Source organism: Panthera uncia, chromosome D1, assembly GCF_023721935.1.
Source record: "Panthera uncia isolate 11264 chromosome D1, Puncia_PCG_1.0, whole genome shotgun sequence".
NCBI lineage: Eukaryota > Metazoa > Chordata > Mammalia > Carnivora > Felidae > Panthera > Panthera uncia.
In genome coordinates this window covers 6439999-6466214 of record NC_064808.1, presented here as the reverse complement: position 1 = coordinate 6466214, position 26216 = coordinate 6439999, and the positions used below count along the sequence as shown (strand labels likewise).

Below are 26216 nucleotides of genomic sequence, written 5' to 3'. Positions count from 1 at the left end.
CGGCATCGGCATCGGCATCGGCATCGGCATCGGCATCGGCATCGGCATCGTGTGAAAGCCAAGCAGGAGCGAGGCTGTTGCGGAGACCTCCACCAGGTCCTGCCCCCACACGGTCGCCTTCCTCCACGGCCACCTCAGCTGGGCAGGCAAGTCCGGGCTGTGCTGCAGGGAGAGAGGAGAGAGCAGGCCAGTGGAGGGGAGGCGGTTCGGGGGGTCCTCGTCCTGGAGAGGCTCCGACACAGACTGGGGCCCGGAGCCCTCGGCCCCTCTTGGCCACATGGGACATTGGTGGTGCTTCCTTGGGGTGCAAGACGAAGGCTTAGGATCTGTTTGGACATCCACCGAGCACACGGGGCCGGGTGCCGGGAGCTGAGCTCACAGGTGGTGGGGAGGATGGGAACACCGGGGCGGGGTGGGGGGTGGAGTACAGTTCTCTGGGGAAGCGCAGGTTGCTGGGGGTGCCCAGGCGGGCACTGGGGATCAAGTGGGCTTCAGGAAGGCTTCCTGTAGGCAGGCAATGCTTGGGCAGAGCTTGGAACAGTTAGTAAGGGTGAACCTGGCACAAAAAAAGCAGGGAAAAGTGTTCCAGGCAGAGGGAAAAGCATGGGCAAAGCACTCAGGCATGCCACAAGCGGTCAGTACAGGCGGGGACCTAAAGCTGGGCAAGCTCACCGGAGGGGACATGGAAAGGTAGGAACGAAACAGGAAGGAGTTGGACCTGAGGGCTGCCCTGGGGTAGCAAGTCTTCCCTGCCCTCTGGACACCCCTCGCCCCACCCCTTCCCCTCCCTGCACTGCAGGTCCCGGCGGCTGACATTGAGGCGAACATACCTGTGACCTATGGAATTGGCAGCCAGAGGGGAGATGGGAACACTGGCTGTCAATTCATAGGTCAGAGCCCTGTGCACTCGGTCTCGGCAGCCTGCCGACAGCCCACTGCCCTTTGCCATCCTGGGCCTGGGAGCGCAGCCGTGGAGGTCCCTGCTGGCGTGCTCTTCCTCCTCCGTGGGTACTGGTCCCCATCCCCGATAACAGCAGCCCCACTGGAACCAGTGGGCACTTCCACATGGAGTTGCTGTTACAGAGGGTGGGAACCAACTGGAGGCCTGGACCTTGCCTGTCTGGTGTCTCCCCCTTGGGCAGAAGTCCGGGGAGGACCCGTGCCCACCCATGTGGGCCTCTTGGGTCCTCGTGGCCCCAGGTCCGTGGTCTTTTTATTGAGGCTCCTTATCATCCGGGGCCCACACCTGGAGTCTGATGCCAGCCCTTCTTTTCTGGGCGAAGTCCTGTCTCAGCCCCAGCTCTGCTCATAAAGCCGGGAGTGGCCCCGATTTATAGCTCCTGGGCAGCCTTTGCCCGCCCTGACACCCCACACCCTCTGGCCCCAAGTTCCTTGTTTCCTCCTTTCTTTCCCAACCAGAGCTGGGCCCCAGTTCCAGGTTGGGCCACCGTGGCCTCCACCCTCTGCCCTTTGCCCACCCTTCCTGCCACAGCCACAGGGCAGAGGGACAGTGAGGGATAGCTGGACATCTGTCGGTCTCCAGGGATCTCTGACCGTCCAGATTCCTGAGGATGGCCCCAGATGAGAAGCTGGAGGCAAGACTGAGAGGGGCAGGGGTGAAGTGGGGGCGGGGGACACAGAAAGTGGGAGAAGCAGATGCAGAGCCGGAGAGAACTGGAAAGGAACGGAGCAAATAGGGACAGAGGAAGGCGACGGGGGAGAAACAGGGAACTTGAGAAGGTGCGATGTGCAAACCTGCCGACAGAATGCTAAGCACAGGGCTGTCAGCGACCACCATCTGCAAGAGCACTTAGCACCTCAGTGGCCTGAGCGCCTGCAGGGGTCTGGCAGTTGGGTGACCTTGAGCGTGTGGCCTCATCTCCTGCTGGTTCCTCCTCACTTGCAAATCAGGGCTTGTGAGACCTGTCCTGCACGCCAGCCTTGACCGCTGGAAGCCACCGTCCCTTCAACCCTTGGGTCCCACCTTGCTGTGAAGATCCGAAGGAGCTTCTGCCCGTGGTCCTGGAGCCAGCCCAGGACTCCCAGGGGAGCAGACTTTTCTCCTGCAAAGTGTGTTCGCACCAAACCTCCCACCCCCCGGATCCAGACAGGATCTGGCCCCAGAGGCTTCATTGACAGGTTCCAAGGCCAGTCCTACCCACCTAGGGGACATTTTGGAGAAGAAGGGGGATCTGGGACTCTGAGCCTTGAGAGTGGACTTGGACCGTTTCTCCCTTTCCTGACACTGGAGATGCCCAGAGAGGCAAAGGAGGCTGCCCGAGTTCACGGAGCGGGGCCTCTGTCCTGCCTGGCAACCTCTCCGAAGCAGCCTCCACCCTCTTGGGATGCAGTCAAGGTGGGATGGGAGGTCCCTGGGCAGGAGTCCTTTGCCTAGAAAGACAGGCCTGTGAATGAAGACACCACAGCAGGTGACACTTCCCATCACCAAAGCCCAGAAGGCCCTCCCAAAGATGCCCAGGGCAGACCAAGTGCCAGGCTTAGTGGAGGCAGCGATGCCACTGCCCGGTCAGGGGTCGGGCTCCCTCATCTCACAGGTGGAACCTGAGGCCCCGGGGCTGGAAAGGACCGGCTCAGGTCACCCAGCAGCTGCTTAGGCCCTTTCCTTCTTTCCTTAGAGGGGCTGGGAACCCTGCAAAAAGGTAGCTGGGCTCAGGAGCGCCCTGGGGCAGAGGGGCTGTAGGGGTCTGACCGCCCGGACCCGCTCTTACCTCCGTGTCTGGCTGGCCCTCGGGGCACAAGGAGGAAGTGGGGACGCCCTGGGCCCAGTGCCTTTTGAGCCGTTGGCCCAGCCCCTGGCGGTGGTTAATGATTACTCTGCTGCCTGTCAATACTGATCACAAGTGTGGTTCGAAGGGCATGAAACCCTGGACTGTGCCCAGGTGGGGTGGGGCACTTCTAGGAAGCATCAGGCTGGGCCCCCATCTGTCCCTTCTGGTGGCATCAGACCCCAGCCACCCACAGCCTGTCTTCCTTCACTCCCTGCCCCCTCAGGTGACCATGGGCAGCCGAGACCCCTGGGATCCACCAGGACAAAACCTCTGCCCTGTTCATTTGGTGCCCAGACACAAAGGGGACAGCAAGGGCACAGAGGGGACTGGGGTTGGGGGGAGAACCTCTGCTCACCAAAGAGAAGTCTGCAGATGACCCTAGCAAGGTGAGGGTTCTCTAAGTCTGTGCCTCTTAGTCTGAGCCTCAGTTTCCCCACAGACCCACCTGCCTGGGGGAGCAAGGTGGGGTGGGGCATAAGATTAGCCCCTTCTTGTTCTGAAACAAGGCGTGTGTGTGCACGCATGCATGTGTGGTGGTGGGGACAGTGGGCATTTTCCCTTTCCCATGTAGGGAAACGCCTGTCAGGACCCCTGCTGGCCAGTGCTACCCCCCAGTGTCCTTCCCTGTCTAGTGCCCTGGAGCTGGGACCCCAGGGCAGAGGCTCCAGTCACCCGAACAGCCTTTTGCTAGGGACGTGGGAGCGGCCTCCAGAGGGCCCAGCCTTCCAGGTATGGCCTTGACTGACCCTCCTGGTCCCCGGGCAGGGATTACCGGGAGGCGCCTGAGGCTCAGAGACCAAGGGCCCAGCCTCAGGCCACATGCTCAGGGTCTGCATCTCCCGGGGGCACCCCACAGCCCTACCCTTTGCAGGCCAGTGTCCTCCCAGCTGTCCCCTAATACCTGGCCCCAGGTAAGGCTGGATCCTGGGCTCTTGCAGGGATAGAGCCAAGAAACATGGTCGGGTGAGGCGGGTTCCAAGCCTTCCTCCTGCCCCCTCCGCTCCTGCCACGGCAGAAGCGGGGCCGAGTGGCAAGGAGCCCAGGGCGGAGGCAGGGCAGGCAGGGGAAGGGGTGCAGGGGTGGGCAGGTAGCTGGGGGCCAGTTTGAACCTGCTGGGCAGGTGTGGTGACCCCTGGTGGTGACATGGGAGGTGCTGGGTACAGAGGTGGGGATCTGAGTGAGAGCCAAGGTCAAGGCTGAGGCTGGGGCAGCGCAGGTACACGGGACAAGGGGGCTGGCGGTGGGCAGTTTATTCCACTTCATGCAGACACTGACCCACACGCTCAAGGAGCTTAAAAATACATTGAACCACACAGGGTCTGTTCCCCACCTCCCCCCAGACGTAGAAAGATACTTGGCTGAGTGGGGCTGGGGTCTGAGGGTCCAAATGCCTCCTGTTCTGGGACAAGGCGGCAGTGTGGGCCCAGGTAGTAGTGGAGGCAGCGTCCTTTCTCCCCAGAGGAAAAGTGCAGAGACAGGGCCGAGGCCCCAGGCAGGGAGGCCTCATTCTCACAGCGATTGGCAGGGTGGGCCAGGCAGGGTCCTTCCAGGCCCTTCCCCCGAGGGCCCGCCCAGCTGTGGGCCGAAGATCTGGGGAGGCGCAGGGACCAAGATGCCACTGGGGCTGGCTGCGCGAGGTGGGCAGCAGTGCCCCTGGGTCCTGGGCGCCTGGCGCTCAGTCCTGGCCTTCATCCGAACGCCACTTGAGAGCGTGGTCCTTATGTGCGTCGGGAAGGATCTGGTTTCGCATCCCCCCGAGCAGGCTGGACGTGGCTTCCGTGGCTAGAATGAGGGGCTTCACCACAGTTGGGGGCAGCTGGCGGATCACGCCCCCCACGGCGCCGGTCAGCCCCTTCTGCTCGTGGCCCCGGGATGCCACATCACAGATGGTCTGAGCCGTGTCCAGGATGCCCTGTGGAAGTTGGAGGTCAGCGCGGGGGTTTGGGTGGGGAAGTGGCTGTGGGGCTGGGAGGGGGGACGGGGCCTCATCACCTCTCGAACTGTGTCATAGGCCTTGGCCACACCCTCCCGGAGGTCGGCAGGCTGGTGGCCCTTTCGTAGCCTCCTGACGGAGCGCTTGTCCTGCAGGGAGCGGGGGATGGGTGCCGCAGGGGACAGGATGTCATACACCGTCTCAGCTGTGGCCTAGAGGAACACGGAGGGCACCGGATGAGGACACCTGGCCGGGGCACACACGTCCGGCCCCGAGGCCCCCGAGCCAGCCCCAGAGGACCGTGCCGGACCCTTGGCCAGCCCAGGGAGCCGCCGCACTCTTGTCTCCCTCTATAGCTGTGCTTTATGGTGCTGCTCCTGGGGCCCTGCTGATGCTTCCACGACTCAGGTCAAGGGGCTTCAGGTGGGCACATGCCTCCTGAGGGGATTAGCCCAACGTCCTCTGGACCCCAAACCCTCCTCGTGTGGACCACATCTGTGTGCCCTTGCCCCATTTGTGAGGTGCCACACAGGCAGCTTTCTTGAGACTGAGTGCACCGTCTCCCCTACCCTGCACCTTGCCCTGCCCTGTCCGCTGCAGAGGCAGCTCTGGCAGAGCACTGGCTTCCCCCCTGCTCACCCCCGCCGAGTCCCCTCTACCTTCCGAAGCTGGCTCCTCTGTTCCTTTCGCCCCCTCACTTCTCACCCAGTCTCTTCACCTGTGCCTCTGGGGCTTCTCTGGGACCTGCTAATCCTTCCAGCCTCCTCTCTAGAGATCTTGCCCCCTGCCCGCAGGGGGCTGGGCTTGCAGATCCCAGAAAGCACTGAGCTCCCCCACAAGGGCGTGTCCGTCCTAGTCCCTCTACCAGAGTTCACGGCACTGACCTACAGCTGCTCACAGGACAATGCCCTGGTGTCCCTGGGATCTGTCTGGGCCTAGCAAAATGCAGGGCCTGAATGAGTGAGGGCCGGTCTGTGCCTCAGATCTTCCGTCTGTAAACAGAGTCACACCCCCTGCCCTCCTGTTCAAGAGGTGGCCATGAACAGACACCAGTGGGCTGTAGAGCCTGGAGGGCACTCACCCTCCAGTGTGGGAGCTGTGTGGGCCCCAAGTTGGTCACTGGGCCTCTCTCATCCATGACTGTGTCTCATGAGACCACACACCCAAGACTATCCTCAGTAGAAATCTGGGGATGGGTCAGGTGCTGTGGAGCACCCTCCCTGCCCTACTTGGCCTGGAACCATGTGCCCACTCACCTGGATAGCCTGCACCAGCCGGTTGCTGAGTTCCAGGGCGGCGGAAGCCGTGGAGGAGCCAAAGGAGGCAGCCCCCCGCTGCAGCCCCCGCATGAGGCGCCCATCCTTTCTGTACTGCTCGATGGGCAGCCAGAGCAGGTCCCGGAACCCTTGGACTGCAGGGACAGGGTTGTCAGAGAAGCTCAGGGCTGCGCTGCCCACACAAGCCCTGACTTCAGACCTCCTCTACCTCTCCCTGAGGCAGCTTCTAGGCTGCCCAAGAGTAAGAGCAGTTTCCAGAGCCCCCATAGTCAGCCACTCACAGAGCTGGACAACTGAGTGCATGGGGCCTACGCCCCCCAGCAGGCCAGGAAGCTGGTTCTTGCGGATGTCCTGCAGCCACTCGTTGAGAGCATAGCCTAGCACCTTGTCCACACCCAGGAGCCTGGGAAGGGGAGGGGAGAGGAGAGGAGAGGTAGAGCCACACATTGAGGGGTCATGGGACCAGGAACTGAGGTACCCCAATGCTCTCTATAGCACCCCCCAGAGGATTGTGGAAGATGATGGTCCCCATTATACAGAGTGAAACTGAAGGCCCAGAGGGGTGATGAGTTGGCCAAGGCCACACAACCAGTCAGAAACAGAGCAGAGGGAAGCTAGAGGACCTTGGAGAGAGGCCAGCGGTGCTGCAGGGCAAGGAGGGCTCACCCGTGTCGGCAACAAAGCCGCTTCAGCTTCAGCTCAGAGCAGTTGAGCTGGGCCAGGCCAATGAGGAGGCCAGCGAAAGTGCCCTGGGGACGGAGAAGGGATTGGGGTTTATGCGATGGGGCACAGGGGCCTGCCCAGCCCACGGCAGCCACTGAAGGCCGACTCAGCAGCTGATGTCGCCCGGATGCAAGCCCCGGCCCCCTAGGCCACACCTGGGCAGGATGGGGACTAGCGGGATGGGCCCACACAGCCAGCCTGCCTGACAGCCCTACTTACCACCTGGTCCATGGTGACGTGCTTGCCATGGTAATCTAACCAGATAGGCACCTCAGACGTGAAGCGGAACTCCCTGGGTGGGGAACGGGGAGAGGGGCCTTTGGTCACTGACCCGGCCCTCTGCGGCCTGGGCTGGGACCCCCCAGCCTGCAGCCCCACCTGAAGTAGATAGGCTGCTGCTCGGCAGAGGAGCGGTGTCCACTGCCTGTGGTCTCCCGGGAGCCAGGCGTCTCTGTGTCCTCAGCCCGGCCTTCCTGGAGGCTGCTGGGCTGGACTCGGGTCTCAGGGTGAGCTAGGGTGGGGGGCACAGATTGGGGATGGGCCTGGGGATGGCCGGGAGGTGGGAGGCCCGGACCCTCCCCTCCCAGCTTAGCCTCTCACCCTCAGTGGACGTCTCCACCGAAACCATAGGATTGATGCCAGCCGCCAGGCTGGTGAAGAAGTCCTTGAGGAAGAGCAGGGCGTCCTGCAGGGGAAGGTGCAGGTCAGGCGCCCAGGCCCGGAGGCAGCGGGGCTCACCTCCAGCTCTACCCCCATCTGACCTCCTCACCTGGTCCACGTTGAGCCGCAGGGGCATCAGCGAGACACGGAGACAGCACTCGGGCCCACCCAGGTTGGTCGTGGGGGCCACGTGCAGCGCTTTGATGGTGAGCTGGGGGCAGAGGGCAAGCTCTGGGTGCCCGCGGGGCCTCGGGTCCCTGCCCCCACCCCGTGCCCAGCCGGCCTCGCATCGGCGCATGCTGTCGCCGCAGCTGAGCCCGCCCGAGCCCCAGCGTTCTCCCGAACAGGCCGGTGCGTGCGTGCGCACACGGCTCTGCCCAGCGTGGACGGCGGGGGTGGCCTGTACCATGTTGGAGTGGGCGCGACGTGGCATCCGCTCACTCGTGTGCAGGTACAGGAACTTGTTGATCTGGGAGGAGGCGAGCCGGTCTCGGACCTCAAGCTCCTGAACAATGAACACCTGGCGGGACAGCGGCCGCTCCTCTAGCTCCTGGCCGGGGGCCGCGGGGCCGGGGGCCGGCTCCGCTGGGTACACCTCGTGCTGGAAGCTTACCTGAGGGGTGGGTGGAGGCCTGAGCCACGCAGGCAGGGCCCCTGTCTCTCGGCCACCCTTCTTGCCCCCAGCACCTCCCTCCGCCCCCCACCCGGCTGCCTCCCTGTCGCTGTCCCACAGGCATTTCAAACTCCTCTTAACACACTGAACTCCTCCCCTGAATCTACCTGCTCCCGTTCCCTTCCTGTCGCCTAAGTGTCACCTGTCTGTCACCAAGTGCCCACACTGCGCCCCCACCTCTCCGTCACCGAGGCCATCAGGCTTGCTTCCTTAGAACGTCTCTCCAGTCCCTCCGCACCTGTGTCCTGTCCACCGCCTCCGGCTCATCTTGGAACTGCTGTCCCCTCTCCCCTGGACAGCCCCTCCTGGTGGTGCCCCCAGCCCCTTCTCCACACGACAGGGCTCTTCACAAAGCACACGCCTGCTCACCTTGCGCCCTGGCCTCGCCCTCCAAAGCCTGCCCTCCACCCTTGCTCCCGATGTGCCAGCCCCACGACAGCCCCGTGTGCTCACTCAATGGGCGGCACCTCTACCTGCACAATCTCTCAGGTTAGCCTGGCCACCCACCCAACTTGTTCTTCCCCAGCAAAATTTCTCCAGAATCCGACCATCATCATGGGCTCTACAGCGGCCACCCCGTGCAGCCACTGTCTCCTGCTGAGGGCGCCTTACTCCAGTAAACACCCAAGCCGTCCCGTGGTCTGTGGGGCCTGCGAGCCTGGTTGCCAGCTGGACGCACAGCCTCCACCGCCCTCCTCCCGGCCCGGCTGCAGCCTGCTGGCCTCCTTGCCGCTCTGGACACACCAGGGAGGCTCCTGGCTGGCAGCCTTCGTGCCGTGCTCTCTGCCCGAAAACCTCTTCCTGCTCCCTTCCTCAGGGCTTCGTGCAAACGGCACCTTCTCGAGAACGCGGCTGGCCCCCCTCCCCAGCGCTCCCCGTGCCCCTCCCTGGTTCACCTTCCCCAAACGTTCACCACGTTCCACACCATACAGATCCGTGGCTCCGTTCACTACCACACAAGTGACAGGAAGGGAGGGGTGCTGTCTGCTCTGCCTGTCGCGACACCCAACATCTAGAACAGCACGTAGCGTGCAGCACGGCAGCCGCTCGGTGACTCGGTGCGTGACGGGGGACCCTGAGGTAAGTTGCCACGAAGGGCTGGCTGAGGGGCAGGGACGGGATAGCCTGCCCTGTCCCCCACCCCGGCGGCTTTCTGCATTCTGCCCCCAGCTCACCTTGCTGAGCTGGATCTCCATGAGGACATGGTGCTGCCTCCCACTGCCCCCCTGCGTCCGCCAAGAGTTCTGGGGCCGGTTGGGGCCAGAGCAGCGAGAAGGGGAGCCCCTGGAGCTCATGAAGCCGCCTCTTGCCCTGGAAAGACGGAGAGGGGACAAATGCACTCAGGGGAACCCCTTCCCTTGCCCCTTCCCCTGAGTGGGCCCTTCAGCCAGGGACGGGAGACACTCTCCAGCTCGGCCCTGGGAGGTGGGTGCAGGGCAAGGAAGGAAGAACGGAGGCCACCGAGGCAAGGATCCTGCTCGAGGTTATCAGTGGCTGAAGGTCAGAGCTGAACCCCAGCCCGGGCCCCATCTCCTAAGTGGGTGGGCCCCATGGCCATAGCTGCCACCTACACCCATCCTTCTCACCTGTGGCCAGGGTGGGGGCCAAAGTCTCGGCCTCCATAGAGGTGCCAGACGAGGGAGACCTCACGTAGCACCACACGGCTGCTGGGCACAGGGAAGTGGGCAGGTGCCCGGAGCAGGTCTGTGCTGCCCAGCGGCCGTGAGAAGTACCCGTCCTGCACGATGATGGGGCCCGGATGCAGCTGTGTCACCACGGGCTCCCCATCTCGGGGCTACAGGGAGAAGGCCAAGTGAACACGTGTGCACAGATACTTTCCTCAGTCCAGACCACCCTCTCGCGATTTCGTCCCCATCCTCACATTTCCCTCCCTGTTTTGGACAAAAGATGACTCCCCTGGGCCACCATCCCCAGAAGCTGTGTCAGAGTGCTCTTTCCCGGGTGGGGGCTAAGTGCCCCTTGTTCTTGCCAGGCCTGTCTCTCTGGGCCCTGGGTCTTGCTTACACATGACATTCACATTGGCTCCCGGGGGCCAGCAGATCCGTACCTTTGCAGCCAAATGGTTTTCCACCCCCTTCTTGCTAATCGCCCTCCCTCTTCTCGATGTCCTATGTCCCATCCCTCTGTCCTGGATGCCATCCTTTCTTCCTCTGGAAAAATCCTTCAGAGCCCAGAGCCAGAGCCCACCACCACCCCACCGCCCCCAGCCCTGCCACAGACCCAGCCTCCCCGGGAGCTCTAGAAGCACGCTGAAGGGAGCCACTCTCTCCCACCAGTTCCTGGCCCCGCCCAGCCTTCCCCACCAACACACCGGGATGCCCAGACCAGGAGCGTCAAGGATGCAGAACTCGTCACTGTCCAGAGTGTCTCCATCTCCCTCCTCTTCCTTTGCATCTTCTTTGGCCTCTGAGCAGGACCCCAAGCTGCCAGTAGGGGTCACAACGGGGGGCGAGTGGGGCTGGGCCCCACTCCGCTCACCGGGGAACAGGTAGACTGACACGGGCGAGGCCTGAGGGAGGGGGCCACCTGTGGAGAGAGAGTCCAGTTTGGGGGGTGCGATGCCTGATTTGGGCGCCTGATTGCGTCCCCCGGCCCCAAAGCGCTCCCATCCCACCTGAAGGCTGGGTCAGCTCCCGCAGGCTGCGCTCGGTGTCCAAGAGGGCGTCGGCCAGGTCCCGCTGGTTGATCAGGGCTGTCTCCACTGGGGGGCAGGAGGGCAGGGAGGCAGGGCTCTCGGAGAGCTGGGCCAGGCAGGGGAGGAGGGATGAACGAATGACCGAATGACCGGAAGGAGGCACGCCTGCTCCTCCGAAGCCAGCACCCCACCCCCACCCCCACCCCGAGGGGGCCACGGCAGGGGCAGGGGCAGGGGCCTGGCGGAGTTCTAGTGGCCTGCAGGGCCAGGCCTCACCTGTACCTTCTGGCCGGCGATCTCCGTGGGGCTGGGGGGCCGGGGAGGGGGGTGTAGGTCGCCCTCATTCATTACGTACTGGAGCAGGTTCACCAGCAGGGCGCAGGAGTCCGCGCAGCTGTGCACGTGCACCACGTTGTTGGAGCAGCGCAGTTCGAACAGCGGCTGGCTCTGGGGGGCGGGGCGCCGTCAGCCCAGGCTCCACACCCACCTGCCCAGGGTCCATCCCTCCACACAGCCCGCTGCCCGGCAACCCCGCCGAGCAAACTGAGCCCGAGACTAAAAGGGGCTTCGCTCGGGGCCACCCAAGGCAGCAGGGGTGCTCCCGGCTTGCCGATGTTCCCGTGTCCGTCCTCAATCCCTCGCCTCAAGCTGGGGAGGTGGGGCCGATTATCTCCATTTTACAGATGAGGAAACGGGGCCCCCCAAACGCCGTCTGACTCTCAAGGCCCCTTTTCTGCTCTGGCTACAGCTGCCTTCTGGTGGTGGGGTTCCCAGTTTGAGACACGCACGGTGGGCCTGGCCCTTTCCGGGAGGGCCGATAAACAGAGCCCGGCACTGAAGGGCAGGCAGTGACCATAACCCCAGCCCAGGCCCAGGTAGCAGAAGGGAAGAGACGGCCGCGAGGGAAACGGTGATCGGCCTTTGCGACTGCTCTGGCTCCGGGCCACCCCGGGCAACACTCACCAGTTTGCCCTCGGTGCTCCCCTTCCAGGTTTTAATCACAAGCTCCAAGAGGTCGACATCCAAGACACAGACGTAATCTGAAGCAGAAAGTAAGAGAAGTTCCAGTGGCTTCTTCACACCCAGCGCCTGGCCCACCCCCACAGGGGAGAACGTGGGGCTCATCCGAGTGCGGCCCTGGCGGGCGTGCTAAGGGCCCAGCTAGCAGCTAGGCGAGGACATCTGGCTGCTCTGGGTGTGGCCGGGGGCTGGGGTCCCTCGGAGGGGAGGGAGCCCCGTCCGGGCCCTGCCCACCTCGCTGCAGATCCGGGGTCTCCACCTCACACTTGTCGGACAGGTATAGGGCCGAGTCATCGAGGATGAACCTGGTGGGGAACAGGGCTGAGAAGGGCCCAGGAGCCGCTGCAGACTGCAGCTCCATGGGAGCCACAGGGCTGGGGCTCCTAGAGACGGGCAAGGGGCACCCACAGGGGGTCCCAAGCCCACAAGAAGCCAGCGCTGGGTCCTCTTCGGCCTCAGTGTTCTTGTCTGTACCGTGGGGAGACTGGGCCTGTCTCCTGAGCCGAAGGCCCGAAATAGCACAAGCTTGCTTAGGTCACATGGCACTTAGGGCTCTCCAAGTACTTCCTGCTCCTCCCCCTCACCTCACAGTGGCCCCGGGAGGGACGTGTCCTGCGTCCCCCCCCCCCCACTCCGGCATTCATTGTTCTTTCAAAATATGTTCTTATTTTATTCTTATTTGCGTAGGCTCCATACCCAGTGTGGAGCCCGATGCAGGACTTGAATTCCTGACCCTGAGATGAAGACCTGAGCTGAGATCAAGAGTCAGATGCTTAACCAACTGAGCCACCCAGGTGCCCCAAAATAAGTTATTTTAATGGCAACATAGCACAACCTCCTTTGAGACATCTCAAAACGTGGAAAGAAAAAAGAAATAATCTCTATTCACATTCCCTGATCCCAAATTCTGAGAAAAGCGCCTATACATTTCTTTCATCCTTTCTGTGAGGCCACAGACACGGATACACATAACCCCTCATAAGCCTTGACGTAGGTTTTTTCAGTCCATGCTGCATTAAGGGATTTTCCATATTTTTCAAGGTCATTCTTTGACTTGACTTCAATAGCTGGGTAACCCATGTTTACTGACTCAGGTTATAATCTGGGGGTATTTAGATTATTTCTAGGTCTCAACTGTTTTATTTCTTTATTGTGAAGTAGGCTTCGCACCCAGCATGGAGCCTAATGCAAGGCTTGAACTCACAACCCTGAGATCGATACCTGAGCTGATATCAAGAGTAGGGTGCTTCACCGACTAAGCCACCCAGGTGCCCCTGAACTGTTTTGAACTATACTCCAGAGACATCACATTCCACCTGTTTTTCTTATAGATCCTTAGGACAACCACCTAAGTGAGACTGTCACGTTAGAGAGCACAAATGCTTTTAAGGCTCTGATTCAGAGGTTCAATTGTCCTCCGGGAAGGCGGAACCAATTCTCATTCCCGAGGGAGGGATCATCACCCTAATGTACAGAGAGGCTCAAAGACCGGCCGGAGGACACACAGCAGAAAGGCAGGACCCAGGGGAGTAGCAGCTGCAGCCCAGTTTGGAGTGGGATGGAAAGTGAGCTTGGTGGGGGTGGCGCATACCTGAGTAGGAAGGTGGAGGTGTCCATGATGATGTTGCTGGAGAGCGTGAAGGTCTCAGCGGTGACAAGGACGCGCACAGGGAGGTAGAGGGGCCTGGGGGTCACACGCGGGCTAGAGTAGGCTCCTGACACATGAGAGCCTGCGCCCCCGCCCCTGGCTCTTGGCCCACCCGGCCTGGGTACCTGTAGTCCACGGCGCAGGAGAACAGGTGAGTGTGTAGGACAGTAATGACCGTTGGGGGCAGGTAACCCAGCACTGGGTCATCAAGCACATCTAAGAACTCCAACAGCTTTGGGGAGCAGGACAGGAGTTGTGAGGACAAGGGGCCTCTTCCTTCCTCTAAGCAACCCCCACCCCCACCACCCCAGCACGGCTCCCCACCTGCTGCCCGTCACCTGTCAGCTGCCACCATACCCCTTGCCCAGGGGCTTCGCCTGGAAGTCAGCTCTGGCCCAGCCCAGACCCCTCATACTGGCCTCCCCGCTGGTCCAGAGACCTGCCCGCCTGTACCACTCTCACTCACCTGGGCGTGCCAACTCTGCTCCGGTAAGGCCACGAAGTGGCGCAGGGTGGCTCTGTGGAGCCTCAGTGTTACCAGGAACTCCTGGAGGTGGGGCACAGTCAGCATGGTGGGGCCCAGCCCGCCAGGCACCAGAGAGGCAGTCGTCCCAGCCAAGCGGGTGGACCGGGAGCGGGCACCATCGTACCTTGACGTTCTTGTGGGGGTCCAGGTGGATGCGCACAGCAGTGGACAGCATGTGGGGGCCCCGGCCCTGGCCCGTGTGGCCCGAGGCTCCCCGCTCGGTCACGCCTTCCTCTGACGGGTAGATGGCTGGGGCCAGCTGGGCCGGAGGAGCAAAGCTGGGCGGCTCCAGGCGACTGGGCAGCAAGCGGTCAGCCACAGCCGCTGGGGAGGCAGCCGGTGAGCCCCCTGCCAAGCTGGCTGGCCGTCCCCTCCACCCGGGGCCCGGTCCCTCCTGAAAGCCCCCCTCCCCTCATACCTCGGTGATAGAGCTTCGCCTTCTCGGCTTCCAGGCAGAAGTAGCCGAGGCCTGGCTGGCCCCGGTACTGGGAGACACTGAAGATGGTGCCTTGCTCCACGTCCAACACCAGTTCCCCGTGTGAGGTCTCCAGCCTCCTCCCAACCTCATCCTGCAGGCAAAGCACGTGGCTTGGCCCCACCAGGGCACTCAGTAGCCCCTAGGCCCTTGGCAGGGGAGGGGGCCCTGGAGCCCCAGCCCGCCGAGGACCAGCCCCAGCTCTACCCAGATTCTGCTAGAGGTCTGGAGCAACACTTGCCTGTTTTGCCAGAAGGGGAGTCATCCCCGCCCTCCCCGCCATCCAGCGCGAGACAGCACCCATCTGGAGCCCTAGCGTGGCACCTTGCATACAACGGGCGCTAATGGGGTGTGATGGGATAGGTGGGTCGCGGGTGGGTGCTGCTAGCTGGATGGGCCACTCTCGGCCCCACTGGGGCTTTTTCCCCCAGATTCCCCAACTGCTCAGACAGGTCTTGCTCTCCTGCCAGTGGTGGGTGGGGAGCTCTGGAGTCGGGGGGGGGGGGCTCACCTCCCCAGGGCTGCCCTCACCTTGGTCTCACAAAGGGCTGTGATCCGACCTTTCAGCACCGTCACCAGTGTAGAGAAGGTACTCTGGGAGCGAGGACCTGGGGACTCAGGGGCAGGGGGCTGGGGGGCGCCTGACGCCCCTACTGAGAAGAAGTGGGCATCCTCCTCATCCGAGTCAGAGTCTGGGGTGAGATCAAAGAGCCAAGTGGGAAGGAGACCTGGGAGGGCTGCCCCAGCCCTACCCAGCTCTGGGGACCTTGGGATCCGTGCCAGGGCATCCCTCCTACCCAGCTTGAAGGCCGATTTGCACATCTTGAAGTTGGCATGCCAGCAGCCTGAGGGGCCGGGGAAGCCAGGGGGATGAGCAGTGGGGTCAGGGGTGGGAAGCAGGTCCGCAGGCTCCCACATGAGTAGGTCGTTGTTGATCCTGAGACAAGCGGACGGACAGCAGCAGTGAGGGTGGCCCAGCCCGGCCCCTCCCCATACTCCCCCTACTCGCCTGAGTCACCACCTGTTATAGAGGCTCTCATAGGCCTCCTTGCTGGGCAGGAAGATATGGGCACTGGGCAGGACCACTTCAAGGCTGCAGCGCGATAGTGCCAGGGCCCGGCTCTGGAAGGTTTTCATCTCCTCGGGGTCTCCGGGAATCACCATCTAGTCAGGGGAGTGGGGAAAGGCATCTGAGAGATGTCAGGGTCTGCCGCTGGCTCGGGAATCAGACTCTGGTCTACACGCTGACTTCCTATCATTCGTTCATTCTCATGCACTGATGGGAGCCCTTCTCTGCTAGGAGGTAGGACAGCCATCTCGGGAGAAGCGCTGGCAGCATGCCAAATCTGCTTGGAGGGCCTCATATATGTTAACTCCTTTATCCTCATGATAGGCCTACCACACAGGTCATGGCACCCACTTTCAAGATAAGGAAACTCATCTGAGTATAAGTCTCTAAGAGATTAGACCAGTTCTAAGATGACAAAGCTAGAGTGGCAGAGCCTGGATTCAAACCCACTTTAGCCCAGAGACCAGGCCCTTAACTGTCTCTCACTCAAATCTCATCACCTTCAGAGAAAAGGATCCCGAGGTCCCTGCCGAGAGACAAGGTCCTGATCTTCCCAGCGAAGGACCTGCCCCCACCAGCGTCCTCACCCTTAGGCCCCATGAGCTGGGGTGCTTCGGACTCCCCACTGATCAAAGACGATGGAAGCGATGCCCCTCTTGCTGCTGCTGGGTCACGTCACCTGGTGCCCTAAGTGATCCTGTCCTCCCGGCCCACAGCCACCAAGTGGCTCCCTTGGGTTTGGGGCCTCACCTCCTCTGTCTCGTACATGGTCCTCTTGGAGGAAAACGGCGAGGGCTCAGGTTCCCGCAGCTCACATGGACTCTCAGCCGACAGCTCCAGCTCCTCTCCCTTCTCGGGGGTCACCTCCCACTGTGCACTGCTGAGCTGGGGGTTCAGGGTCACCACCACCCTGCCAGGGCACAGGCCTGTCACCGGGCTGCAAGTCTCCCTTAGCCCCTGGTCCCCGCCCCCTCCAGCTTCCTGCTGCCCTCAGGAGCAAAGCACTCCTCTCCTGTCTGCCCTTTGAGCCCCCACTTACTGGGGCAGGAAGTATTTGTGCCCAGGGCTCTTGGGATCCAGGGCTTTGGAGACCCGCAGGCAGGGGATGGGTGGCTTCTCTCCGTCTTCGTAGGTGCCTGCGAGGATGAAGAGGAGGGGTGGCCATTGCTGCCTTTCCCCATTTCTTCCCCAGTGTCAGGTGGGGTTAGCGGGGGCCCGGAGCCTCCATCGTGGTGCCTGCGCCCTCCCTCACACCCATGGCCGGCAGCAGTCCAGTGATGAAGGGTCCACTCTGCACACTCTCAGAGGAGCCTGAAGACAGGTAATGCTGGCATCTCACAGAGCTGGTGAGACCTTGGGCCCCAGTCCATCCCAACTGTGTCTCAGTCCCTTCCGTAGCCCCGGGCCCCCCTCTCCCAGAGGCCTGAGGCCCTGCCCTGGGTATTGTCCTCTGGGGGCTCTCACCGTGAAGGTCGGAGCAGGTAAGTTCCAGGCGGGTGGGGATGGGCGGACCAGGACCACTGCTCAACTCTGACCGGAACTGGGGCTCACTCAGCTCCAGCCGCAGCTGCTCAGCCCGCACAGCTCGGCCTGCCCAGGGGTCCCGCTCGGGCCGCAGGTCAGCAATGGGGAAGCGCAGCCGCAGCGTGGCCTGGGGTGCTGACAACCGCACCACTGTCTGCTGCTCGGCAGCCGGTGGGGGTTCCGTCTGCGGGACGAGGGGGGTGATCAGAGCTGCCAGAGGCCCCAGCACTATGGCTGTGAGCTAGAGGGTCCGTGCCGGCCCCCTGCCCCAGCTGGGTATCTTACCAGGAGGCCAGCAGGTGGTTCGGGAGGGGGTATGGTGGCCAGGCGCAGCAGGGCAGCAAGCCGGTCCAGGGCCCCCAGCTCCACATCTGCCTGGAAGTCAGCTAGGTCCAGGGCCAGTTCTGAGTGGCAATGGCAGGCGGCTGGGCGCCGGGGTCGGCTCTGAGGGTGAAGGTGTTCAGGTCAGCGAGGGCTGTGGGGTAGGTAAGGGCAGGATGGGAAGGGACCCCCTTGAGCAAAAGCAAAACGCAGAGGCCGCCTGGCTGGTGTGGAGAAAAGCTTGCACAGGGGACAAAGCTAGGAAGGGAGAGGGAGACCCTCACCACATTGCCTGACAAAGAGGACCATGTTTGTTTAATATAAGCCATCCAATATTCAAAACGGGCAGGGGTTGCCAAGATGAGCCAGGGAAGGGGCAACCAGGCCAAAGGATACATGTGTAGGGCCCAGACGTCGTCTTCAAGGGCTCCCAGATGGGGAGGTGTGCTCTAGCTGGAGCACAGGCAAGGGGGCTGGAGGGTGGGAGCAGGCAGCCACCAGGGGAGGCTGGGGGATGGGGTGGGGTCAAGGTACCACGGAAACAGCCAAGGGCCCTTAGGCACGGGTTGGGGGGGGTTACCTTGGACACACGGCGTAGAGTCTGCGTGTGACGCAGGTGGGCACAGGGCCGAGCTGAGGCCTGGGAACCCAGGCTGCCGGGGAAGCTCAGGATCTGGGATGGGACACAGGAGGCAAGAGTCAGGCGGGGCCTCCAGATCCACCTGAACCTGTGGGCCCTCCCACATCCCCACTCGCTCTCGGCCCTCACCTCCGTGTACTCAGGCTCAAAAGCGCCCCTGGGCCACAGACACTCCAGCACCTCGAGCTGCCCGAAGTGCACCTGTGTGCTGGTAGTCCGCCGGCCCCTGCCTGTCCGCAGCTCCCAGGACAGCTGCACAGCTGTACCCGTTAGCCTGCGAGGAAGAAGCTGGGCATCAGAGGTTGGGCTCGGGGGGCTCGGGGAGTCTCTCCTTGGGCCCCTGCCTCAGGCTTGTACCGGACGTGGCTACAGGGACAGGCCCTCTGGAAGCGCGGTCGGAGATGGTGGAAGTCACGGGAGCCGAAGGGCCCATCCTTGGTGGCATCAAACTCCGAAAAAAAGTGGGTGCTGAGGTCAGGTGGTCCAGAAGATGGGGCAGATGTCTGAAGCAAGGTCAGGGTCATGCCCCCCAGGGTCATCTTTAGCAGCGAGTCAGGGCGCAGGGTGTCCGGGAGGGGTGTGGGGGCCGTCTTGCCTGAGAGGAGAGAGGTTTTACCAGGGACTTCCCAGAGCTACGGGCACCCCAGGTAAAGTGATGGTCAGATGCTGGGCCAGGGGCTGGGAGAAGCCCTGGCCCAGATGGACTATGACTCTGGCACGGCGCCTGGCCGGGCAGGGGCGACACAGAGCCTCATCATGCCAGAAACTGAGCCCAAGCTCAATTCAACCCTCTCACGGAGCTGGAAGGACTAGAGGTGATAAGGCACTCAGTCCAGCGCCTGACACACATGATCTCTCGACAAACACCGGTCAATACGTATAGTTCGGCAAGGTTAGATCTTATTACACCCTTTCTATGGAAGGGGAAACGGAGTCTCCGAGAATGTAAATGCTTTGCCCAAGATCACTGACTCTGACACCTAGCCCTCTATCTATTGTGTCACCAGCCTCCCGAGCATCCCCAGGGAACCAAGTCACCCACGCGGACGGCTAAGCATCAGTGGAGGCCTCCTGCACCCACATGACATCACAGGGGCACTGAGGCCTCTTCCAGCTGTTTTGCCCCAGGAGCACTCACCAGTTGGGTGGGCATGAGCAGACAGCCGGCGGGGGGCCATGTCGCTGTGCACAGAAGATCCTAGGTCTACGTCGGAGAGGGAGAGCTCGGAGAGGGCTGAGGCCACACTGCTTGTGAGGCCCGCCATGGAGAAGAAGAGGTCTGTGGGCCAGGACAGGGGAGGTTAGGGAAAGCCACACTTGGTCCCCACTCCTGCACCCATGCTCGCTGCCCAGACAAATGCCAAGTGTGACCCCACACCCACCAGTGTTGTCCAGGTTGACAAGAGGGCTGGCAAGGGGTTCTGGGCTGAGGGGCTCAGCCACAGCCCCTGCCCGAAGCTGCTCGTTCAGGTCCTGCTCAATCAGCCACAGGTCTTCGGCACCTAGCGGGCGGCTCTTGTTCAGCTTATCCACCAGGCCCTCGGGGTCTAAGGAGGAGGACAGTTGTTTCTGTCAGCCCGGCCTGGCTGGCCCCTCCCCAGGCATCCGTTCCCCTGGAGCGCCCAGAGGCCTCACCTGCAAGGCTCATGGCACTGAACAGTTCTTGAAGCCGCTGGAGCTGCTGAGGGGTCAGGAGCAGGTGCAGGGAGCCCAGCTGTCCAGACACCTCCAGCTGGGGCCAGAAGGGGCCAGAGGAGACAACCATGGAGCCTACATCTGCCACCTAGGCCCTCTGAGAGCCACCACTCACCTGCCCTCACCCAGAGGACGTAGGATGCCAGTTGCCAGGCTAAGCTGTCACCAGCTAGTTCTGGAACCCCGGCCACAACTTGACCACTGAGCCTGTTTCTCTAATTGCTAAGAAGGCAGTAACTTCCCCCGCTCAATGACCCTGCTTTGCACTGCTGAGGAGTATTCTAAAATGGAGCACATTCCATCCTCCACAGGGGCCTGGGACCCACCTTGGGGCCTGGGAAGGCCTCATTCTGCTTCAATTTCATTGTCAACTCCATATACCCTGAGCAGCTGCCAATCTGCAAGGGGGGTTTCGGGGGTTCCTCCTGGAGGCAAGAGGGTACAGGAGGGAACAGGTTGAACATTTGAGGTCAGAGACGGTCAGAAGGAATGGGGGGAACGGTCAGTGGGGGCAGATGGGAGAGAAGACAGGGATCAGAAGGAGAAAGAAACTGTGGGGATCAGAGTCAGCCCACCTGTGGGGGGAGCTCCTCGAAGTGTAGGCGGACCCCCGCCAGCTGCAACAGCTTGTGCAGGAAGGCAGGGGGCTGGTGCACGTCCACTGGGGGGGCCTGGCTTGGGTCCCGCACTGCCTCGTCACAGTACTCCAGTCTGGGGAGTGGAGGATGAGCCCTTGCCCCAGCCACCTCAGGCTGGCGCCCCTCTCCGAACACAGCACTTTGTTCTAGGGGTCTGGGGTCAGAGTCTGGACAGCAGAGCTTCCCCACCAGAGCCAGGCCATCCTGGACCTCCATGGCCGGCCCTTCTTCCTCAGACGCTGGTGTGTGACCTGCTCCTTAGGGCCCCAGCCACTCTGGGCCTGTGTCACCCTGGCCCTCGGGCCCCATTCCAGGCTCACGATATGGTCCTCCCACCACCATAGCCACCACCAGGACCACCCAAAATTCGCCCTGCTACCTCTCAGGAGCCCAGGCTGGGGTTAGGGGCAGGGGCACCGCCAAGGCCATGCGGCAGCCCCTCACTCCCCCTCCTCTTCGCACCAGAACACCCCGCTTGGCATGCCCCTACCTCTGCACGTGGACTTCCACCGCCACGCCATGCTCCCCGTCACCCGGTGAGTGTTCCACCCTCACCACAGTGTCCAGGAAGGTCACCTTGATCCTTCGTAGCACTGAGGGGCAGAAAGGGGTCTCAGGCCAGGTAGAGCCGCAAGGGAGCAGGCAGAGTTTCCCCACTGGGGCGGCGGAGTGGCCATCCCACTGTCTAGGGCCCCTGTTTTGTGGGCTACAGGGGGGCAGGGAGCAGGGTGGCCATGGGAGGCTACTTACCAGTCTCAATGGTCTGGGCAAACATTTCCAGTCCCTCCAGGGGCTGTGGTGGCTCAGAGGGCTCGGGCAGCCCATCCCGAAGGCACTCCTGAGCCAGCTGTAGGCTCGTGGTCATGCATGAGGCCCAGCTCTGTGAGTCAGCAGCCCCTGGCCCTGTGAGTAGGCAGAGGGTCTCAGAAGAGGTGCCCAGGCCTACTCCTACCACTTGTTCCCCAGCCCCCTGCCCCTAGCCTTGCCCAGCCCTCACCTGGGCCCCGGCGGGGCTGCAGAGTGAGCTGGAGGCCTGACACCCGCACGGTGCAGTGGTCGGTGAGCAGCGCAGCCCAAGGCACGGCCACCTCGATAGAGCCCACAAAGCCTTCCACCAGCTCCAAGGGTGATTCTATGGACTCCAGCACTTCGTTCACAGACTGGGAGCAGGGAAGGGACAGATCCGGCTCAGGGAAACCTCCAAATGTGGCTGTCTCCCTGGCTGCAGCACTCCTGGTGGGTTGCCGCGACCTTCGAGAGCTCCCTCGCTCTCCCTGCCCCCTCCCTACCTCCCACCCACTGCCCCTGTGCTACCTATAAACTGCTGCTATCGCTCTAGCTGATCCCTACTGTTGGCCCATCCAAACGTGGTCCATCCTTTAAACCAGAGGAGGGGGAGCTGAAGGATGAGAAGGAGGAAGCCAGGCAGAGGGGATGGAAGGTGGTATGTTCCAGGCACGGGAACAGCACGTGCAAAGGCACAGCGGAGTGCAGCAGCACCCATGTTCTCTCTGGATCAGTGTGGAGTTCAAGGGGAGTGTACACGAGAGGCTGGCAGAGGGCCGAGCTGAGCCGGAGGGGACCCCTGCCCAACTTCAAACATTTGGTGTAGCTGTACCTCTCTGAGGTATGAGGCTGAGAACCCCTGGTTACAAATGGGGAAATAGCACCGTGGCCAGTCTGGGAGCTTCTTGAAGGCAGGAACTCACCTGCCTGCTTCACGTGACCCCAGGTAGTGTGTGGTACCACCCAGAGAGGATCCCAGTAACGCTTGTTGGATCAGTGAGTAAACAAACGCATGGCAGAACTAGAAGACTCATAGAGGTCAAGTTGAAATTCCTTACCCAGAGATCCATAGATGGGAAACTGAAGCCTAGAGAGAAGGGCCTAGTTTAACCACTCAGTGTGGGGTGAGGACTGTGACTGAAGTGTCTCTCCTCACCCCATCCCAGGATCCCCAGGCACTCAGCTTCTTCTGGGGTCTTCAAGGCAGGAGCGGCAGGCAGAGCAGCTTGGAGGAGGGGCTGGCTATGGGGAAAGCACCTGCTTTCCAAGGGACAACTCCTGAGGCCAGCCCAGAAAGCATCCTAGCTAGGAGCCATTTCAATCTCCACCAAGAGGGCAGGGCAGGGCTGGGCAGGGTGGGAGTGTTTTCTGGGACTGGAAGTAGGAAGAGGCAGCCTAGAGGTCTTGGCCATTTCTTTCAGGCCAGCCTAAGAGGCTGAAGTCAGAGGTCAGAAAAGGCCTCCTCCACTAGGATTCACAGGCAAGAAGCTATCGGGAAGTGTCCCCAGCTCTGGGCTCAGGAGTTTCCCCTTACCTTACATTTGCCCAGGGAGGCCTGCCTACCCCTAAAGCTCAGCTCTTCCTGCCCCACGTTGCATTTAGGCCAGGCACTCTGTCGGCCCAGCCAGAAAACTGAGAAGCCCCTGCCCCATGCCCACCCCTGCGGCTCTGGACTGGAGGGCTGACCCAGTGCCAGTGATGCCTCTAATTGGTGGCTTCTTTGCAACTTCCCAGTTCAGCTGAGTTGTGAGTCACTGCCTCTCACCGCCCCCAGCCTCAGGCCTCTGACCCAGACCTTCTTCCTCCCGCCTCCCCAGCATCTCCCTTGGCCTCCTCCCGGCTTGAAGCCCAACCCCTCCATTTTTCCTCAGGGACTCTCTGGCAGGTGGGGACGGATGCTAACTCCCAAGCCCCTCCCCAAACGCTACTGGGTCCATCCCACTCTCCCCAAAGCAGGAAGTAGGCAGGGGCGGCAGTCGCCAGTCACACGAGGTGTTGATCAACACCGGCGCTGACGCGGTTGTTGACATCCACGTCCGGAGGCGGGAACCCCACCCACTTGGCCCAGGATCTTAGGGTCAGGAGGTCAGAGCACCTTTCCCACAGGTGCTCTCCGCAGGACTCCGGACCCCTACCAGCTTTCCCTGACCAGCTGCAAGGCCCCAACTCTGTCACTGCCCTGGCCCCCTAGTTGCTCCGCTCCCTCCTCACCTTCTCCTTAGCCCCTGAGAACCACGCTTCCCAACTCAGGCCCCAAACTCGATGTGCTTATTCTGGCATTCTTCAGACAAGTGACATCCCCTTCCCCAGCCTCAGTTTCTCCTACTGTGGAGGCAGGGACCCAGTCCTACCCAGCTTCTGGCTCTGGAAGCGATCAGTCGCCTGGAAAGGGCCTGACTCCCATGGCCTCTCCACGCCGTATGCCCGGTCCCCAGCCCACCCTTCAGTCAGAATCCTTAGGTCGTTGCGGCGCCCCCCGCCCCCTTTCGCGAGCTCGGGCCTGGTTCCTCACCCAGATCTCCAAGTGGATATCCCGCAGGGCAACGCTGCCCTTGTACAAATCGAGGCTGAGCTGGTCCAGGCTGAGGTGCTCCTGGAAGAAGTGACCCAAGTAGTGGTGCAGCAAGTAGCGGCATACCCGCTCTTTTACACAGTTCGACCATGGCCACAGCCATCGTGACATCTCGGAGACCGTCGGGCCCGGGCCGCCTGCGCTCGCCACCCGCCGGCGATGCCTGTCGGGCTTCGCTGTTCACTAGAGCCCCCGGCTCTCCCCGCCGCTTCTCTCAGCGCCAGGCCGCGCCCCCCGGACCCTCAGCCACGCCCCCCACGCTCAATGCCATTCGCCGTTGTAAAGGGCGAGGCTTGCTGATTGGCCGCGGGGGGCGGAGTCTTCGAGCACGAAAAAGGGACTGGGCTCTCCGCACGACACAGTGCTCCTAATCCTGATTTACGCTTGCGTAAAACTTCTCGGTGGGAGGACCTTTAACCTCCCTTCTACGGGCTCTGGGAAGGCTGTTGCAGGAGGTACCAGCCCCGCAGAGGAATGCGCATGTGCCGACTCTTCCAAGTACTTGAGGTAGTTAGGCAGGATTTAAAGGGACAGTGTCCCATCAAACTTAAGCTTCCCAGAGGAATAGTCTGTGTGAGAGCCCCAGCGCGCGTCATAGAAACAATTAAGTGAGTAAGCATTTGCATTTTACAAAACGCTTTACCATCTTTTATCTCATTCAACCCTCATGACCTTTTTAGGTGGAGATTTGAAAGATAAGAAAACCTTTTTACAGATAAGAAAACCGATTTATAAATACTCTTAAGTCCATCACCGAGGAAGTCTCCCCCCCCCCCCCCCCCCTTACCTGGAATACTGGGCAGGAGATTTACCGACCCTCCCTTCTCTCCGCATTTGGTCAAGCCTCCAGCTCCTCTCTGGGGGAAAACAATTAGTTTTTCTTATCTCTAACCTAAAATTAATAACAGATGGACTTAATCCCTTGAGCAGGGGTCTGTTGTTTTTGTACAGCCAGTGAGCTAAGAATGGCTTTTACATTTTTTAGTTTTAATTTTAATTTTTTTTTACATTTTTAAATAGTTGGAAAAAATCAAAAGAAGAATAAGACTGCATGACACATGATAATGTCATGAAATTCACATGTGAGTATCCATAAAGTTTTAGTGGAACACAACCACGCTCGATTAAGTACTGTCTGGGGCTGTTTGTTGGAAGGTGGGGAGCTGTTGCCCCAAATAATTGTTTCGTGGCCACGTACAGAAAGTTTGCCAACTCTTATTCTACAGGGTTGGCCACCCAAGCCCTCTGACATCATAGGTGATTTAAAGGATACCGACAGGTAATTATAATTCTATTTTAGCCTTACTAGGGAGGGGGACTCTACTGCAATCTAATAAAGGCAGCCTGAAGCAAGGGCAACCACCCTGACCTGAGAGCCAGGGGCCTGGATTCCAGTCCCAGCTCTGTGTGGCCTCAGGCAAGTCACTGTTCTTCCAAGAGCCTGTTTTATCCCCGGTAACCTGGAGTTGGGGTGGTAGGTGGTACAGTCCATTTACCTGGAAGGGACTAAGGAACAGCCTCCTAGGTAATTTTGGGAAGTACTGGGAAGGTTCCATTCAAGGCAGATTAATAGGAAAATGTGGAATGAATCAAGAGATTAACCTTTCTCCCATAATAGGCCAGGGGCAGTGTTATGTTCATCCAACATTTATTAAATTAATAATAATTAAAACGAGAGGGGTGCCTGGGTGGCTCAGTCAGTTAAACGTCCAACCAACTTCGGCCCAGGTCAGGATCTCAAGGTCTGTGAGTTTGAGCCCTGCATTGGAGCCCCACGTCAAGCTCTGTGCTGACAGCTCAGAGCTTGGAGCCTGCTTCAAATTCTGTGTCTTACTCTCTCTCTCTGCCCCTCCCCCGCTCACTCATGCAGTCTCCCTAGCGTGCAGTCTCTCTCTCTCTCAAAGTAATAAATAAACATTAAAAACATTTTTTTTTAATTTTTTTTTCCAACGTTTTTTATTTATTTTTGGGACAGAGAGAGACAGAGCATGAACAGGGGACGGGCAGAGAGAGAGGGAGACACAGAATCGGAAACAGGCTCCAGGCTCCGAGCCATCAGCCCAGAGCCCGACGCGGGGCTCGAACTCACGGACCGCGAGATCGTGACCCGGCTGAAGTCGGACGCTCAACCGACTGCGCCACCCAGGCGCCCCAAAAACATTTTTTTAATAATTAAAATGATAGGGGCGCCTGGGTGGTTCAGTCAGTTGGGTGTCCGACTTTGGCTCAGGGCATGATCTCGATGTCTGTGAGTTTGGGTCCCGTGTCGGGCTCTGTGCCGACAGCCTGGAGCCCAGAGCCTGCTTCGGATTCTGTGTCTCCCTCTCTCTCTGTTCCTCCCTGGCTTGCACTCTGTCTCTCTCTCTCAAAAATAAATTAAGATTTTTAAAAAAATTAAACAATTAAAATGATAGACACCATGAATTGAGCCTGTGTGATGTCCTGGGCCCTGGGCTTGTCACTTTATACGCATTACTTCATCTGTTCTTCACTATGTCCTTGGTGGTAGGTACTATTAATATCCCCATTTTACAGGAGAGGAAAACTGAGGCCTTGTGTGTAAGCGCCTGTGGAGCAAGTGAATGAACAAG

At 60.8% G+C, this 26216-nt stretch overlaps 1 protein-coding gene across 3 annotated transcripts; it reads right to left on the bottom strand.

The window, feature by feature from the left end:
- Positions 1-4024: 4024 nt before the first annotated feature.
- On the bottom strand, positions 4025-23877 carry ATG2A (autophagy related 2A). 3 transcript variants are annotated; one of them, XM_049643238.1, is made up of 41 exons: positions 23566-23876; positions 21265-21427; positions 21018-21170; positions 20758-20860; positions 20205-20340; positions 19956-20054; positions 19570-19666; positions 19317-19481; positions 19073-19213; positions 18292-18529; positions 18064-18208; positions 17875-17967; positions 17259-17417; positions 16914-17157; positions 16489-16585; positions 16200-16359; positions 15402-15544; positions 15178-15317; positions 14912-15072; positions 14324-14474; positions 14030-14229; positions 13846-13926; positions 13505-13611; positions 13323-13415; positions 11966-12036; positions 11675-11751; positions 10988-11158; positions 10691-10817; positions 10388-10602; positions 9642-9850; positions 9231-9366; positions 7789-7995; positions 7492-7593; positions 7323-7407; positions 7101-7233; positions 6942-7014; positions 6666-6748; positions 6281-6402; positions 5979-6133; positions 4782-4934; positions 4025-4701 (listed from the first exon to the last, which is right to left on the bottom strand). In XM_049643238.1, the coding sequence occupies exons 1-41, from the start codon at positions 23734-23736 to the stop codon at positions 4465-4467; spliced, it is 5796 nt and encodes a 1931-aa protein (XP_049499195.1). In that variant the 5' UTR covers positions 23737-23876; the 3' UTR covers positions 4025-4464. The 3 variants fall into 3 exon arrangements, with proteins under 3 accessions (XP_049499195.1, XP_049499200.1, XP_049499204.1); XM_049643243.1 differs by having other exon boundaries at positions 10994-11158; XM_049643247.1 differs by lacking the exon at positions 21265-21427 and having other exon boundaries at positions 10994-11158; positions 23566-23877.
- Between the last annotated feature and the right edge of the window lie 2339 nt (positions 23878-26216).